Source organism: Clytia hemisphaerica, unplaced genomic scaffold, assembly GCF_902728285.1.
Source record: "Clytia hemisphaerica strain Z4C2 unplaced genomic scaffold, Clytia hemisphaerica genome assembly, whole genome shotgun sequence".
Taxonomy (NCBI): domain Eukaryota; kingdom Metazoa; phylum Cnidaria; class Hydrozoa; order Leptothecata; family Clytiidae; genus Clytia; species Clytia hemisphaerica.
Window position 1 is genome coordinate 299,469 of NW_027104275.1, and position 16,708 is coordinate 316,176.

General features: G+C 36.3%; 2 protein-coding genes across 2 annotated transcripts in view; both read right to left on the minus strand.

Annotated features, from left to right (window-relative positions):
- The window catches only part of LOC136816834 (pre-mRNA-splicing factor ATP-dependent RNA helicase PRP16-like), a 124,012-nt gene that overhangs the window by 20,149 nt on the left and 87,155 nt on the right, over positions 1–16,708 (minus strand). The window contains exons 7-16 of the mRNA XM_067073162.1: positions 16,117–16,281; positions 15,165–15,395; positions 14,476–14,637; positions 13,493–13,639; positions 11,881–12,621; positions 10,765–10,929; positions 10,019–10,167; positions 8,581–8,635; positions 7,782–7,916; positions 517–642 (exon numbers count right to left, since the gene is read on the minus strand). Coding sequence (XP_066929263.1) covers positions 517–642; positions 7,782–7,916; positions 8,581–8,635; positions 10,019–10,167; positions 10,765–10,929; positions 11,881–12,621; positions 13,493–13,639; positions 14,476–14,637; positions 15,165–15,395; positions 16,117–16,281 — 2,076 coding nt within the window. The remainder of the gene's footprint in view (positions 1–516; positions 643–7,781; positions 7,917–8,580; positions 8,636–10,018; positions 10,168–10,764; positions 10,930–11,880; positions 12,622–13,492; positions 13,640–14,475; positions 14,638–15,164; positions 15,396–16,116; positions 16,282–16,708) is intronic.
- LOC136816847 (uncharacterized) lies at positions 2,479–6,815 on the minus strand. Its single transcript, XM_067073176.1, has 2 exons — positions 5,224–6,815; positions 2,479–4,233 (listed from the first exon to the last, which is right to left on the minus strand). The coding sequence occupies exons 1-2, from the start codon at positions 6,772–6,774 to the stop codon at positions 2,479–2,481; spliced, it is 3,306 nt and encodes a 1,101-aa protein (XP_066929277.1). The 5' UTR covers positions 6,775–6,815.

Sequence of the window (16,708 nt, forward strand, 5' to 3'; positions counted from 1 at the left end):
AAAACAAGGTTTAAATTAAGTGATCTTGAATTTACGATTCTATATCCAGGCTATTTTTCATGCCCTTTTAGCGTCCGGTCATCAGACGCTGCCCCTCCTGAAATCACTAAAATTTAAGCTATATATTCGCTGAGTTTGCCTCGAAAGGGTGAAACTTTTAATCGAACCTTATCTATTGAAGGAAAAAAACTCAGTCCTAAAAACAATAGTTCTTTCCAGGAGCGTGACAAACGATCCGCTTCAAGATACTGTATAAGAGATTTGTGAGTTTACACTCAAAATATGTAACAGAATACTTTAACTTTAATCGAATAAAATTTGGCGAGATTTAATTTCGCATTATCGCGATAAAGAATACGAGAAATCAGATCAGCGACTCCGCGAAATGAAATCCACCCAGATTTTTTAAAATCTGATTTTTAGCGTAAAATACACTCTAAATCTAATTTAGCGTCTAAAACAAGAAGAAAGTCGAAAAAGAAGAATAGAATAAAAAAAAAGAAAAACTCAATATACCCTGGACGTCATAACGAGTTCGTGATAGACAACATAATCGGGACAGAAACCCATTCCATACAATGCGCTACTCGGATGCAAATGACACGGCATTCCGTTACGACAATTGACGTATTCACCGACACCCTGACAAAAAAAATTGAAAATTAAATCATCATTATGAATTAAGTGTTTGACAATTGTAAACCCTCTGCCCTCTTAGGACCTTTCTAAATAAGACCACTTTGAAGTATCCAGCCTGCCCCAAAGATTTTAGCTTCATTTTGGGGCTAAAACAGTAAGATTGGTCAGAAAGAGGAAAAAAATAAGATTTTTTTTGCTATCGGCATAATACAACAATAGGCAAACACTGTCCTGTGCCTGATATGAAACGGGAATAATTATGTAAAAATAAAAACTTAAAAGCTTATAATTCTTGTTTACAGAAATTCTGATGATCTTTATGACACCCCTATCCCACAGCCCCGGTGAAACTTTTCCAACAGTGGGGTTAAGAGAATGTTTTATCGAAATCCCAATGGGGATAGAAATTGTTGCAAGCTTAAAATATCCAGTAGGGATATGCTTGGAGTGCAATTTTTTACATTGAATTTCGAATGTGGATGAAATTACCGTAAATTTATTTTCCCTAAAGGGGAAGAAATATTGGCCAAATTTTCCATGGAGGCTGGAGTCCGAGCGGCGTGACACAGGGGTGTTTTATGTGAACATAACTTTTTATTGGAAGAAGCTTTTTGTACGTGAATCGCTATGTTTTCAACTATTAAAGTCAGTCGCTATCTCTCTCTCTCTCTCTCTCTCTCTCTCTCTCTATCCTAAAATCACAGCTTGAGAAAATATTCTTGACCTACACTTTGCATTCCCAAAGGTCGGTAGTGGAAAAAAATAGGCTAGAGTCCCAGCGGCGTGACACAGGGGTGTACATTTTGCATTCTCAAAGGATATAGAGATGGATACAAAGGAGAATCGCAGTGGTTCAAAGGAGTGAGTAGGTTAAATCGGTTACTGATAGGTATTTTTAATCAAGTACAGCTATAAGCTACCACTTCATTTGTTCATTTGAAAACAAAAAATGCTGTAATCAATCAATTAATATAGTTTTTTTGTTGAAGTCAAATTTAGAAGGGACATTTTGTTATACATAGACGAGCATATTTTAGGATAATTGAGTGACATATTTTCATCATAAGATATAGTTTGTTACATATAATTGAAAAAGAAAGAAACGAAAGAAAATGTATATACATCCTACCCACTACAGTTCTGGTAATCAAGAATTGATTTCTTAGCAATGATCAAAAGAATTTTAAAAACTTCATTAAAAAGGAGTGACTTCAACTTCCATGAATTTAAAGTATGTCTCAAAAGTATGTGGGTATGTGGACAATTTAATTTTTGAGCATTCTCTCAGCACTCATTTATGCTATGTTAGAAAGTTATACATCGTTGGAAAGATATTTCTAAGAGAATAATCTAAACAGCAAAGGTTTTTGAAAAGCTGAAAAAAGAAGTTTCTACTGTTTTAGAAATCATGACATCGGGCAATTTAGAAAATTTAAACCTTTCTGATCACAAATATCTGTGTTTTAATTTTTTGTGCCTTTCTTAGATAATAGGTTACAGCACTGTGAACTAATTTTTGCTGTTTTTGGTCATTTTTGGCCGTTTTAGACCTACTTCAAAGGGCTGTAACTTTTAATCCAAAAATTAAAACACAGATTTGAAATCAGCAAGGTTTAATTTTTCTAACTAGCGTGATGTCATGATTTTTTGTTCAATCTTTTCGCCATAGTTTTATTAAAGAATCAACATTTATTTCATAGTAAAAGCTTTTTACTATGAAATTTTGATTCTTTAATAAGTCAATTATTTTAAAACAGTAGAAAATATCTTAATTTTTCATCTTTTTCTTCGTTTTCTTTCAAAAATCTTTAATCCTTTAGATTCTTCTTCTTGGAAATATCATCCCAACGGTGTATAACTTTCTAACATTAGCAGAAATGGATGTTGAGACTTCATAAATGTAGTAAGATAAACCACATTGAGCCATTTTTGGTACCATTCTATACATTTATCGTTGGAAAATTTGCCATTAACGTTAACCGTTTTATCGAATCCATCAGACAGAGTTTTTAAAGCGTTACTCTCGTGATAAGAACGATTATATGTTTGAGCAACGTCTTTTAGCAAGGCTTTAAAAAGTTCTTCTAGCATTGAAAAAGTTATTGTTTCGTTGGAAGCTTGCAAGATATTTTCAATTGTCTTTTCCAAAATGGGTAAAACGTCTTGCAGCCAAGTCTCGCGTCGATTATAATTTTCAATAATAATAATACGGTATCGAATGGGATGGTACAATGAGCGGCTGATGATGTATTTACCAACATAAAATTTGAATTGCTTTGAAATGATACTGTCATTTTTCGAAACTTTTAAAACTGCTAACCTAGGTTCTGTTCCTAGTCCCTGCGGTAAGATGTCGATTTCAAAATGTTCCCAGAAACTCAATTTCATTTGTTCTGGTAATTCTTCGATATCAAAACCCGTGTAAGCACAATGTTTCCAGAATTCCTCTTTTAGCTGTGTGGACATTTTTTCAAATCTAAATTCGGTGTAAAGTTTGAGAATGTTGTCAATTGTCAGATAGCTTTCAAGTTTACCGAAATCAAAATCGGCAAAAATGTTACCGATCACGCACGGTAAAGACAGCCATGATTTGTTCTTTTCATTCAAAAGGTCTTTTAGCAAGAATCGAAAAAGATCTTCTAGCATTGAGAATGTAATGGTTACATTTGAGGTTTGTGATATCTGTTCGATTGCCCTTTTCAAAATTGGTTGAAGATCATGAAGCCATCTGCGTCGTTTGTAACGGCTCAGGTGATCCATGACGTAGTTCCTCGCTAGCTTTTTAAAATCACTAAGAGTGCTTGTATCAGAAGTTAAAACCTCTAATAATGAAGCAATTTCGGCAAAAGGAAAATTATTTAAGTGTGTAGAAGTTTCTTTTCCTACAATAATCAGCAAGGAGGTGCATCTCGATATGATGTTACATTCGTGGCGTTCTATATCTCCCTCATCATTTTCATTAAGCTGGTAAATGACAACCGGCCATTCGAAGCCTGATAAGTAATTTCGTGACGTTACAAGTATATTTCCTTCATTTAAAAAGTCAATTGGGTTTTCCGGAAATGAAAAGTCAAGTTTGTACTCATGGTGATATTTCACTTTCTCTTTTGTGTTGAGGTTGATTTGTTCGCTATCTGACACAAGAAGAATACCTTTTTTCGTCTCCAAATTACGAGCTAGAACCAAGGCCTCATCAAGGGATGAAACGCAAGTTGGTCTACAACCATTCGGAAAATTCTGAGGTGGCTTTGATAGACCGTTTGCGTATTCAAAAAGATCTTGCTCGGCAACAACGAAAGCTTTATTAGATATTTCCTTCGTGTTTCTAAGGTTTAGATTCAAATTAACAACGGTGAATTTTTTCCACTGATTACCAAAGGCTCGATTACGATTTGAGCTGTTTGGTGCCACCCAACAAATCGGGATTTCATTAATCAATCGGCTTTTTAACGGTTCATTCTTATCGGTATCATCCCCCGATAGATCTGAATCACTGTCGTCCTCCTCAACATCGTAATCATAATTCCACTCATCAAAGAAAATGGCTTTCACGTGTGATAAGTCTTGTGGTTTGTTCAGGTCGATCAAACTTTCCTAAAAAGGCAAAATAAAAAAAGTTATTTGAAAAAACTATTCGCAGGGTATGATTATCCTCTATATTTCAACTGGTCCATACCAATGAAGTATAAATTCGAAGGGCTAGAAGCGAATCTATAACCTTTCTGAGGCAAGAAAAAGTGAAGCATTTGAAATGTGCAATTTGTTGACGGATCGAATCTAGCGATTTCTTTGTTTTTGAGTGGTACATTTTTGACATTAAAATTTGATATGAAATTTAACTTTTTTAATTACAAACTCGTGAAATTTGGATTTCCTCTTAGCCAATGATACTTAGCAAATAGTACTTTTTCATTTGAAATACCGCGCTACTCTGCGGGGCGCCTCACTTTCTAACTGATATTTTCAGATAGCAAGTCATACCGACTGATTATGGAAAAAATTTCAAGTCAATTGAAAGAATATTTGTCAAAATATTTACATCCGAAATTTTTAAAGAGAAATCATGAAAGGTTCTCAAATTCATAACACACGCTGATAAAAATAGATTTCATTTACAAGGAAGCTTTTGGGGTATCTTCTACAAATATTATTTTCATGAAAAGCGGGAACATCATAGCAAAGTATGTGCAAACGTACTGCATGAATACTTTGTCTGCTTCATTTTTCTTATAAAAACAGAACACTCAAGGGGACAGAGGTGGATTTCTATTATCAGCAGTTTACAATAGAAAAGACAAAGAAGCAATCCGCTAAGGAATTCTCGTCCTTCATCCAGCTCCGCTATAACATATCCCTGATATAATGATGTTTAAAAATGCGAAGCAAGTATGAAATAATAGATTTGCAATCCCTTATTTTCAAATAAAAACATTGCTTCATCAAATTTCTACCTTTCAAAAACAAATAGAACCTTAGCAAAGTTCAGAATAGAGAATTGCCATTATACTAACAGGCCAATTAATAATATACTTAAATGCTTAAGTGAACCCCCCCCCCAGCCGAGTTAATAGTTAAAAGACTTACAATGTTATAGATGATGTGAATGCCATATTGTTCCAATTTATGTTTCCGCTCAAAATAATGAAGGCCTTTCCCATTACAAACGACATAACACACGCCATCTTTGTATTGTTTGGTTTTGCTTAACGCGATTGCTTTCTCTTCAAGCAAGAATGTCTTCCCTGTTCCGTAGCCAGCCTCGAAAAGCACTTTGTTGTATTTCGGATTGTCGGAGCACATTAAGGGAAGTTGCTGTTGGGAATAAAACACTATGTTGTGAAAATTTGACAACGAGTCAATGACATCGGATACATAGTCAACCCAGTATGAAGAAGTTATCGGTCTCGGTTGATCTTTTTTTGAAATGTGAATAGTAAACACCATAATCTGAAGGATTTTTTTCAATTGCTCGAGAGACTGGCTGTTCCGGCTTTCTGGGAAGGCGTTAACGACGTTAGAGAGCCAATTCTCAATGTCTGTGTTGGAGCTTATGTAGTGATTTGAAGGAGGTAAAGAAATGTCTTCCTTTTCAGCGCAAACCACTGGAAAAAAACTCCATCCAAGGCCGAGTTGATCACCGAGTTTCTGTTCAAATATTGAGTGATACTTATTGAGTTGTTCGAAAGCTCTTGTATCATTAATCTGTCGTTTAGCTTCAATCCCGATTATTAGTTTTCGTGTCCATGAAAATATAAGACAGTCAAACTCTTGATGACGCTTGTTAGAAAACTCGGTTAAGAAATTAACTGATGACAAAATGATAGTGTCTTTGAGAATGTCATTATCTTTTAGGGAATGCAACTTGTCTATCAGAATACGTTCCATATTCTCTCCACGGTCTGCTATTTGCAAATCGAAGAACCACTTCAATCTCGAGTCTTCAATTGGTGATTTGTTAATTTCTCTAGCAATGTTCTTGAAACTTTTAGAACTGGAGAAAGTGTTTATGAGGTTGGAGGCTGGTGCATTTACAAGCAACTCTTTCATACAATCTTTGATGAAATCAGCAGGCGATGTCGAAGGTAGATTTTCTGGTAAATTCTCTGGTTGAATTTCTTTGACCATAAGGTACATTGTTTTAATCTTCAGAATCCATTTGTCGAATTCTTTTTGGTTGATTTCATCATACGGTTGTTGTTGTTGTTGAAGAAAGGAATCAAGTTGTTTGGTGAACCAAAAATCTGGAGATTCTTTTTTCAGGTTCAAAAGCGTTTCTTTCATTTTTGATTCGATTTTGTCAAAGTCTGAAATTAATAGGTGGGTTGGTTTGCAATATTGATTGGACATGAACTCTGATGGAATAAAGATCGGTTTAGCATGATTCGGCTGGAAGAGAAACGATTCCCCATACTCTCTTTCAAGAAGATACTCGGCTGCAGAAATTGGATCGTTAAATGTTTGACTGTTCCCCAAGTTGAACCATTGTTTCGCTTGGTGATCAAGTCGTCTTTTCTCTTCTGCTGGTTTTGAGATTTCTTGATAAATTGAGGTCATAAAAGTACAATTGGTAGGGTCAATGATCTTAGGTGCCAAGTTCTTTAAACATTGCTCAATTTCTCCAGTAGCAGTCGTCATGTTTTCTCATTGGAAGCACTCTAAGTCATTTTATTTTGACTAAAAATGAAAACTTTTGAAATAATAACTGGCATAATATGGAAAAAATGTAAAGCTTAGTCTGGACATGCACGGCATAATTATTTTCTACTTTTCTGGTCTACTGGCTAGTCAATTCAATGATTACACCCCCTTCTCACAGACCCACTAAATAGTCAGCCATAAAAAAGATGGGAATATCAATCCCAATCGAGTTGCAGTCCTTTATTTTTATCCCCACTTGCTGAAAAAATCCTACCAGGTCTTTGAGAAGGGGCGTATGATTGCGCGCAGCTAAGAATTTGCTGATCCTAGGTTTACAGACTTTCAAGTAAACAGCAAAAACATCAAAATAATATATAATAGTTTACAGCTTCGATATCCAGGCTAACTATGAATCAGATGATATTTCAAAAAAAAAAGTATTTTCGTAGCATCTTGACGTACGACTTAAACTCTCACACATACAAAATTTATTAAAATTTCTCCACACAAAACAAAACACAAAACATTATATCATTTTTGTCAAAAGTGTTTATGTCAGCCTTTATCATATGTTTGGTTTTACCATCTGCTATCATAATAAGCAGTTTCATGTCAAAATAGGTAATTTGAGAAAAAACATATCCTATTTCAAAGCAATTACAATGACCAATTTTTTAGCCTACAAGGGTTTCCTCATTTTTACTAGGCAAAGCATTTACGTTGGTTTTCTGGTCACGTGTGAGACGCAGAAGATGTCATTTCACAAAACTGTCATTTCTCTCTAGTTCGAACTTCTTTAATTAGAAGTTTTATGTTAAATCGGATCGAAACATGTCTCTTTAGTTTATTCAATAAATAGACTTCAAATTGTAAATATTGACTTTAAAATTTAATCTCATACTTCATTTGGTAAACTGTTGAAGATATTTTACGCCTGCCTTAATTCCTAAACAGGCCAAAAAGGGCCGACATGAATGCGACTGAATGCTAATAAAAAGTTTTACCTTTAACCGGGCAGCTTGATGGAAATAAGCGGAACAGATGGTTTTCCGGACCACATCATGATCGAATGAGCAAGAAACGATTTTCAATTTCAAAAATGTCATAATATCTTTCAATTGAGCACGCACTTCTCGTACCTGTTAATAACATGAGATAGAAGGATGGTACAATAGAGCAACTCTTTAACTCGACCCTCTATAACTCGAATGTCTACATAACTCAAACAAATTTCAACGCCCATTCAGTTAACAATGCCTTATAGACCTTTACTCCATAACTTGAGAGTTCCTTAACTCGAACATACTTGTATTCCCACGCGAGTTTCGAGTTATGGAGATTCTACTGTATAAACATTTGGTAAAGGAATTGCATAAAGATTTGGGATTCCATTTTTTCGTGAATGTCTATAGAAATACAAGTATTATTTCAGTGATCCCCTTAATACTACAGGAAAAGGTCTTCCAAAACTTGTAATGAAAGGTATATAGACAACCATATGGAAGAGTGTTCTGAAAAATTAAGTCTACGGATGTTCTTAGCTTTTTGAGTTTTAAGCTGAAAAATGTTCTTAACGTGTTCTTATTCTCACCATTTTTGTCCATTTTCCTAAGAAATTGTGTGTTTTAGAGTCTGCAAAGCCTTAAAATGTTCTTAATATTTTGACAATCGAAGCCTTATGTTCTTATATAGTTTGTTCTTGTTAAAAAAAACTGTGTAATCCAAAATCCTTCAATAATTTTTGCGAGCTTTCAATTTTAGATGACTCAGAAATGAACAAAACAGTTTAAGAACATCAATTACTTTTTTCATGGCTTTGATATGAATGAAATGTTCTTTACACCACGTAGATGAGTAACTAAAAGAAAGAAACAAAAGTGAAAATGACTATTATTAAAGCCACAGGGGGACCCACTGACCTTTATATATCCCTGGACCAAGTTACTCAATGCCGGCCAAGCAAAACATTATGATCGGAGTTTGTTTGAAATTGGTACCCGCGGAGAGAGCGTTAGATCTTATTTCGCTTGTACACTAGTGATGTAGCGCCGTTTGTCCGTAGGCAAAGTTTCAAACACTACAATGGCTTCTTTACGGGTACCAATTCAAAATGACTTCGATCAAAGATGGTGGATATAGCTTGGTCCAGGGGTATATAAAGGTCACTGGGTGGACCACAACGTGTGGTCTTCGGGCCAGAATGATAAATAATTGAGGGGTTTGAGAATAAAAACCCATGAATCAAGTTATTCTCATATTTGGTATTAATGTACGAGTACCACAGATATCTCATATAAAAAAACAGATAGAGCCTTTTCCTTCCCTATTTGAAGCAAAATAATGCACCATCTTGAATGAAGTGACATCATAATTTAGCTTGCGCGATCATAGGCCAATTCACAGTCGCAAAGCGTAACGGGTAATCAGGACCACTGTGCGCTAATGACGAGTTACTATTGGTCCAAAGTTTTGAAGATTATTACGTCTAGCCAACAGAAAGCCGTTATGGAGGTGTAATCAGTCCTGGTTACCCATGATCCACTTCGACTGTAAAATGGCCTATTGAAATTTCGAAGTCATTACAGTGTCAAAAAAAGCTTCAAAAATGAAAATCGAGGTTTTTTACTGTGGTCTACTTTCAGCAAAGATGGCGCTTTAATTTGCTTTTCGTCCCTTGGCTTGGAAAAGATGGAGAAGCTTTATCTAGTGTTTAATGTAAGATATCTGTGACAAATACCCCTTAACTTCGCGTTCATTTTAGCGCATAAAGTTGATTTTTTCAATACACGCTTCTTCTTTTTTATAAGAATGGTGTAATTCCATTTCATCATGGATATTCTTAACTTTTTTTGGAAAATCATCCTAAAATATTCTTACAGCATTCTTAGGTTAGGATCCTAATTCAGACTAGATTTAACATTTAATACATACGTCTCAAGCATAAAATGGCATTTTTGTGAAAGAAGTGACCCTTACTTGACGTCTTGGGGGTAAAATTGACAATTTATAATCGAAAATGCTCTAAAAATGGCATTCTTAGCTTGAGTAACAAAATCCCATGATGGTGATATTCTTAGTTTTTTGGCCATTTTCATCATGGACATTCTTATAAAGTGTATTCTTATAAAATAAAAAGCGCGTATTGGGTTATAATGATAAAAGTCGTACTCACAATATCCTCCCGGCTAAAATATAATATCAAAAAGAGAAAAAGAAATCAATATTAAATACGTGACTTTACTTATTAGCTTTCCATTGTTGATAGACATGAAGGTATGACAAATGATCACTCTCTGGTTCCTGAAACTTCTCACGAGCGGCATCACTTTCCTCTTCGCGACCACGCGGTCGAGAAAAGATCGAAGGGACGGATAACATTGATACTATAGTCTAGAAAATGAAAACAATACAATGAAATGTACATGTAGCAAAGTCATTTTATAAGGTAATTCTATGTACACTGGATCATCCCAGGGATTCAGCTGTTAAGCGGCCACATTCGACTCGGAGGGTTCATTTCCGAAAGTTGGGGAAGGCCAAGGACATAAAAATAAAAAAAAGAGACAAAAAATGCTGATACAATAGGATAGGTCAATGAAGATTACACGTTTTTTTTTTTTTAAGAAACACACTTTTAAGAAACATGAGGCTCAGAATGCCTAAAAACTAAGAAACATCTAAGAAACATGCTGAGGCTGAGAATGAGAAAACAACATTTTGTAATTCAGTTTTTCTTTAAGAACCTTCCAATCCAGCCTTCCATGAAGCTGATTATGTCAAAAAGTTTAGAAACATATAAGAAACATTTAAGGCTCAAAAGGCCGATTTCTTAAGAAACATTGAGGCTGCTTGGTAAAACTAGTTTCTTAAAAAAAAAAAAACGTGTATCCTGTTTGTTTAAAAGTTTTTAAGTTCTTTTTAAAAATCTAGAAAATTAGGATATTCTAATGTGGAAAAAGTATTCTCTTCGATATTCAATATTCTTACCAAAACTTCATCACTGCATCCCATTTCTGCTGACACCAGCAACATCTTAGCCAATGAGGGATCAAGAGGGAATTCGACCATTTTTCGGCCCATCTTTGTTAACATTCCTGTATTATCGATGGCTCCCAAAGTCCACAATTGGTACATGGACTGTAAAATATTATCCTGAAAAAAAAAAAAGATAGAGATGAAAAGATACACAAATAAAAGGATTCTTTTAGGCTATAGAAATCCTCTAAGACCATGTTCAGACGTTACGGTTCCGTTCCGTTCCGTTCCGAAACGGTTCCGAAACAAGTGTGAACGTCAAAAAAGAAGACGTTACAAAGCAAAACAGATTGAAACGGTTTCGCTCGACTTTTTTCATCGGAACGGAACTGAACGTTTTCTTTCTCTGAAACCCATATGAACACACTGGACGGAACAGTAACGGAACAGTAACGTGTGAACATGGTCTAAAATACTTTGTAAAGGTCGGTAATTAATCAAAGCGAGGGAATGTCATGTTTTAAAATACACTCTTAAAAAACTAAATCAGGTGGGGGTAACAAAAAACGATTTGAAGGTGCACTTATTTCCTAAATAAGTATGCGCGGTCCGTGTGGTTTTCATACAGATGCTGGATTGGAAGTAGCATATGCCACCAGAATTTGAAAAATGTAAAACGCGAAAATTAAGAGAGTACTATATATTCAATCTGTCATTCGAGACGCGACACAAATCTTAAGGCTTTATCTTTCTTGGGAAATGTCGAATATTAGCATCTAGTCTTCGGCTTGTGAGGGCAACTGGGTACCATCACTTTGCTAAAAGAGTACGGGGCAGTATGTCAGCCATTGCATGTGGCATGGTGACGATACTCATAGGTTCAACACCTGCGAAAGTGTATGTCCTCCCGTGTTGTTCGAGTTCAATAGCTCTGTCGTGTCGCGAGCGCAGGGTTAGCAGTGTCTGGTAAGCGTGGTAATTTCCCTATCCTAGGGTAGGTATCTATCCAGGGATAGGGCCCATTCCGAATGATTCGGAGGGTTCACTTTTCTCATTTTTCTCTCTCTTTTAGTCTTCTGCTTGATACCCAATGCTACCAGATGCATCGAGGGAGAAGTGTCAACTTACCTGTGGTGGAGGGTCCATGAAATGAAATTCCAACAAATCATCCACATTCAGTGATTTCAACGTCAACACAACATTCGCCAAATTCGTTCTCTGGATCTCCGGAACAGTGCCCACTAGCATTTCATTCCGGTACTGTGTCTCTGTGTATAACCGGAAAGCGGACCCCGGTCCTGTTCGGCCAGCACGTCCGGAACGTTGGTTAGCATTAGCTTGACTGATCGGGTAGACTTGCAGAGCATCCATGCCAATTTTCGGATTAAAAACTTTTAATTTACAATAACCTGCATCGACAACGAACCGGATACCGTCAACAGTGAGGGACGTTTCTGCAATATTGGTTGCCACCACACACTTTCGGACGCCGTCCGGAGCTTTCTCGAAAATCTTGGCCTGCAAATCGGAGGGTAGTTGAGAATAGATGGGCAGCACAGCGAGCGGTGGAACCCCTTCAATCTCTTCAAGTCGTTCAGAGATTAAATCACACGTGACCTCGATATCTTCTTGACCAGGCATGAAGACCAATATATCACCTTTCTGCGGCATCAAATGGATCTGTAAAGACTGCTTAACGGCAGCATCTACGTAATCGTCCAGACAAGTTTTACTGTAGAGAACATCAACGGGGAAGGTACGTCCAGGGATTTGATAGATAGGAACATTACCAAAGAACTGAGCGAATTTGGAAGCATCCATGGTGGCAGATGTGACGATCAATTTCAAATCGTTTCGACGTGCCACAACCTAAGGAGTTGGAACAGAAATATTTCTATAATAAGGATGAAAATCATCTTGTAAGAACACCTTTGAGTTTCGCAAATAATTTTCAGACAAATTATCGCCACACTTCATCTTTACGCTTACGGTCATTAGAGACTTCCACGAGAATCCCACTACTATAAATAGAGTATATTTTAATAGCCTCAGTATTCACCTTATTGTTTTTAAACGCATTTTATGACATTTTTTAGTACACCTATTATAAATTTTATTACGCCAATCACCCACTTTTTTCTACATTTCTTCTAGCTTTATAACGTCAATTTTCAATTTTACAGGCATTTCATGTTGTACATTTGATAAATGTTAACCTGAGATCAGATTCTGATTGTTTTCTGCACACCACGCTGAAGCTCTAAAGGGATGTGTGAAAACAAACAATCTGACGAATATGCAATCTCGAAGTCGTGAGGACCGCGCTCGTCTAAAAGGACTGGGAATGACAACAAAGTTGCGTGATTGTGTTTATGAATAGGGCGATGTGTCAGTTTTTATTTTTCCGGCGCACAACAAGATTCTTGTTGTAGAATTTTCCGCGGGAAGACTATTTTCCTCAGATGTATAATTTTCAAGCGCCTTTAGAGGTTTACCGTGCACGTAAGAAAATTATGAACATCTGTTATCAGATTAATAAATGTGGAAACATGAAACTCTGAGTTATGTACTCATTTTAACATTTTTAGTTTTGTTTGATGGATTGAAAGATAACTTTTCTTGATAAATAACATAGTGAGAAACTACGTAAAATAATAACTATCGCAAATATATGTTCTTGATTATGGATCTAAACCTTTTTTGCCTAAGTAGCAATGTTTTAATACTTAAGAAAACTTACGTCACGGAGTAGGCCAAACAAGACATCAGTGTTGAGAGACCGCTCGTGAGCTTCGTCCATGATAATGCAACTGTAATTATCGAGGTCTGCAGTACCGATCGATTCACGAAGTAAAATACCATCCGTCATATACTTGATAGTCGTCGTCTAAAAGGTAAACGTTAAACCCAGATATTCCGATGGCGGATTGACGGCCGCCTACGCTAAAGCTAGAAAGAGAGCAGGGCAATTGTCCCATCGGAAAAGAGTGAGAGTCGACCCTTGATGTGCCGCATCCCCAGTCAGGCTTAACTACCATGACCCTTAAGCCTAAAAAATATTTCTGTTGGACCGGCCAATTCTCGAAAACGAGGATCTGTAAGAATATTTTAGGATGATCTTCCCAAAAAAGTTAAGAATATCCATGATGAAATAGATTTACACCATTCTCATAAAAAAGCGTGTAATTCAGAAATAGTAGAAATAAGGCAAAAAGTAATGGAGGGAACAATCTTAGTCGTCTAAAAACCTTTGTGCACTAACTCGAAACAAAAGAAAAGTGTCAATATTGCAATTGTAATTTTTTCCCGCTCAAAAAAATTCTTGAAAAAAAATGTGTGTGGATTTGAGGGTGGATTTATTCGTGTGTTAAATTTTTTTCATTTGAGTTGATTATTTACGTTTTGAGAGTTTGTTGTTGCTTGATAATTTGTTTTCTCGCTGCGCGAGTTTCTGCATAGCTAGTCGGGGATTCTATAAGGCCGGAACACCGAATTCTTCCAGTCGTTTATACAAACTAAACCTCGTAACAACAATCGTATTATCATAGAACGCCTATACTACTGTATTACGCGCATTATAAACGACTCCAGTCTCAGTCTAACTAATCTATACATTTTCTTTTTGTAAGATAACATTTTGAAAAATTGGAAGCCCAGTCTCTATATACGATAATGATATTTCCTCTGGCTGTAATGATAGGGCAAGGAGGCACTTTCACTCACCTCACTTGTAACGTCCTCGAAACGGATTGCATATCCAACATCTTCACCTAGCTCTACACCCATTTCCTCGCTGACACGCTTGGCGACCGACATAGCAGCCACACGACGGGGTTGCGTGCAGCCAATCATACCACGTTTGGAGTAACCATCTTCATGTAGGTACTATTAATTGAAGAAAAAATATTGTTAAAGGAAATCATTCAACGTACTTACACCTCCTTCTCACAGACCCGGTGGGGTTTTATCAGCCAGTGGGGGTAAAAATAATGGAACTAAACTCGATGGGGATTGATATTCAGTGGCGATGGGAAAAATAGCACATTATTTTGCGGTGGGGATTTGCTTATCTGATTATTTTCAACAGGGACAAAAATCAAAGTATAATTTTCCACTGGGGACGATATTTTGGCCAATTTTTCCAGTGGGAAGGGTTCCTAGTGGGTCTGTGATGAGAAGGGGGTGTGTATTTCCTACCATTTGCTTACACATCATTTTTAAAGAAGAAAAATAAAAATTTTCAAGTGTGTTCAAGTGCAATTCAGCGGAGTGAACATAACTCAAACACGCACAAGACACACAAATTTGTATGAATTATGGCCAGTTAGAATTTTGGAAACTGGCTTGAAACGAATGTTACTGTAACTAAAGAAATTATAAAACTGGTTCATATTATGGAAAATTTGAGTTACCTGAGTCAATTGGGTCGTTTTTCCGCTACCGGTTTCTCCGACGATGACAACTACATTATTATCTCTCACAATATTCAACAATTCAGTTCGCGCGGCGAAGATTGGGAGATACTCTCTTTGCTCACGTATGGATTTTTGTTTAGCGAACTCGCTGGACGCTTCTGATTTCTCCTTCATGTGTTCAGAAAATTGTTGACCTTTCTTGTAGTCACCATCTTCGTCTGATCCTTGCTGAAAATGAGGTGAGATAAAAAGCTGACATTTACACGTTTTTTTTTTTATTAGAACACGTAAAATTTCGCTGAGCCTGGATGTGCTTATTTTTTATAGCAATTTTCAGCCTAAAATGTTCTTAAATGCGTTCTTAATTTTTCAGACTACTCTAAATCGACAATATGATACAAAATAAAGAGCACTTAAATTTGGCAAAATTTGGACAATATTTGACTCTCGACTTTTGAAGATCCAACCCTAAATTCGGTCAAAACTGTTTAAAAAGAGGAAAAAATTGTAGTTTCTTTCATTTTTTTCCAAACTGAGGCTGGGCATGTTCTTAAGATGTTCTTAATTTTTCGACGAATTTCAGCCTATATGTTCTTATAAACTAGGTTCTAATAAAAAAAAAAACGTGTAATTCAAAGTTAACAAGAAGCCTGTGTGCGTGAACAGTAGCGTGTTGGTTCGACTAAAATTCGCGCAAACTGGGGAGGCAATTTCAGGAGATTTTGGTTTTTGGCGCCCTAATAATATATAATATTATATCTTTTTAAAAATTACGCGAACGAAGCAAGTCCGAAAATTTTGCGGTATTTTCTCTCGTATTGGCCGAGAACTGCCATATCTAAGGTGTATAAGAGCAAAGGGGCGCTAAAATTTGTAAACAGAGGCGTCTTTTTGGGCCCTTTTTATTTCGGCGCCCCCAAGAAAATCGGCCGCTGGCGAGCCATCTTACCTCTTCCCCATCATCTTTCTTCTTGACGCCCATGATTTCACCCAATTTTGTTCCTGCTAGTTCCCATTCCTTTTTCTGTGCTTTCAATGCTTCTTTTTTCTCACGATGCAAACGAACAGAATGACATCCTTTCCTAGCAACCGTTGCCATGTCACTTGTCGGGTCCTAACAATAAAAATAACATAGTGATTAAATTCATGAAATTCATTACTTTTCTGTATGCTAGAGTGTCGTTTTAGATGACTTCAGGACAAACCAATGAATCATGTTACCATATAATATAAGGTCTTATCTGTCTAACGATAACAGGTTTTACCAGCTCCTGAAGCATTTATTCGTGATGGGTATTTAAGGGCGTTGAAAATAATAAAACGAATCAAAGGCGGAGGTATTGAGCGTCATTTAAAAAAATATTTTTTACATTTTTTATAAGTGACGTCAAATAAAAATATTTTTAACATCTTTCTGTATGTAGAGCTACTTTATTCGAAAAGAAAAACTTCTGAAGGAAAGCAGTGCAAGTCAGTTTGCAAAAAGCCAGTGGAAAGCAACAAAAAGGGGTGAAATGTGAAAGTCAAGGTACAAATTTTAA

Bases quoted from the DNA above. Each gene is read 5' to 3' on its own strand.
- LOC136816847 (XM_067073176.1), bottom strand. From the start codon at position 6,774: ATGACGACTGCTACTGGAGAAATTGAGCAATGTTTAAAGAACTTGGCA. The intron at 4,234-5,223 runs GTAAGTCTTTTA...TTGCCTTTTTAG, and splicing joins TTCACATCATCTATAACATT to GAAAGTTTGATCGACCTGAA.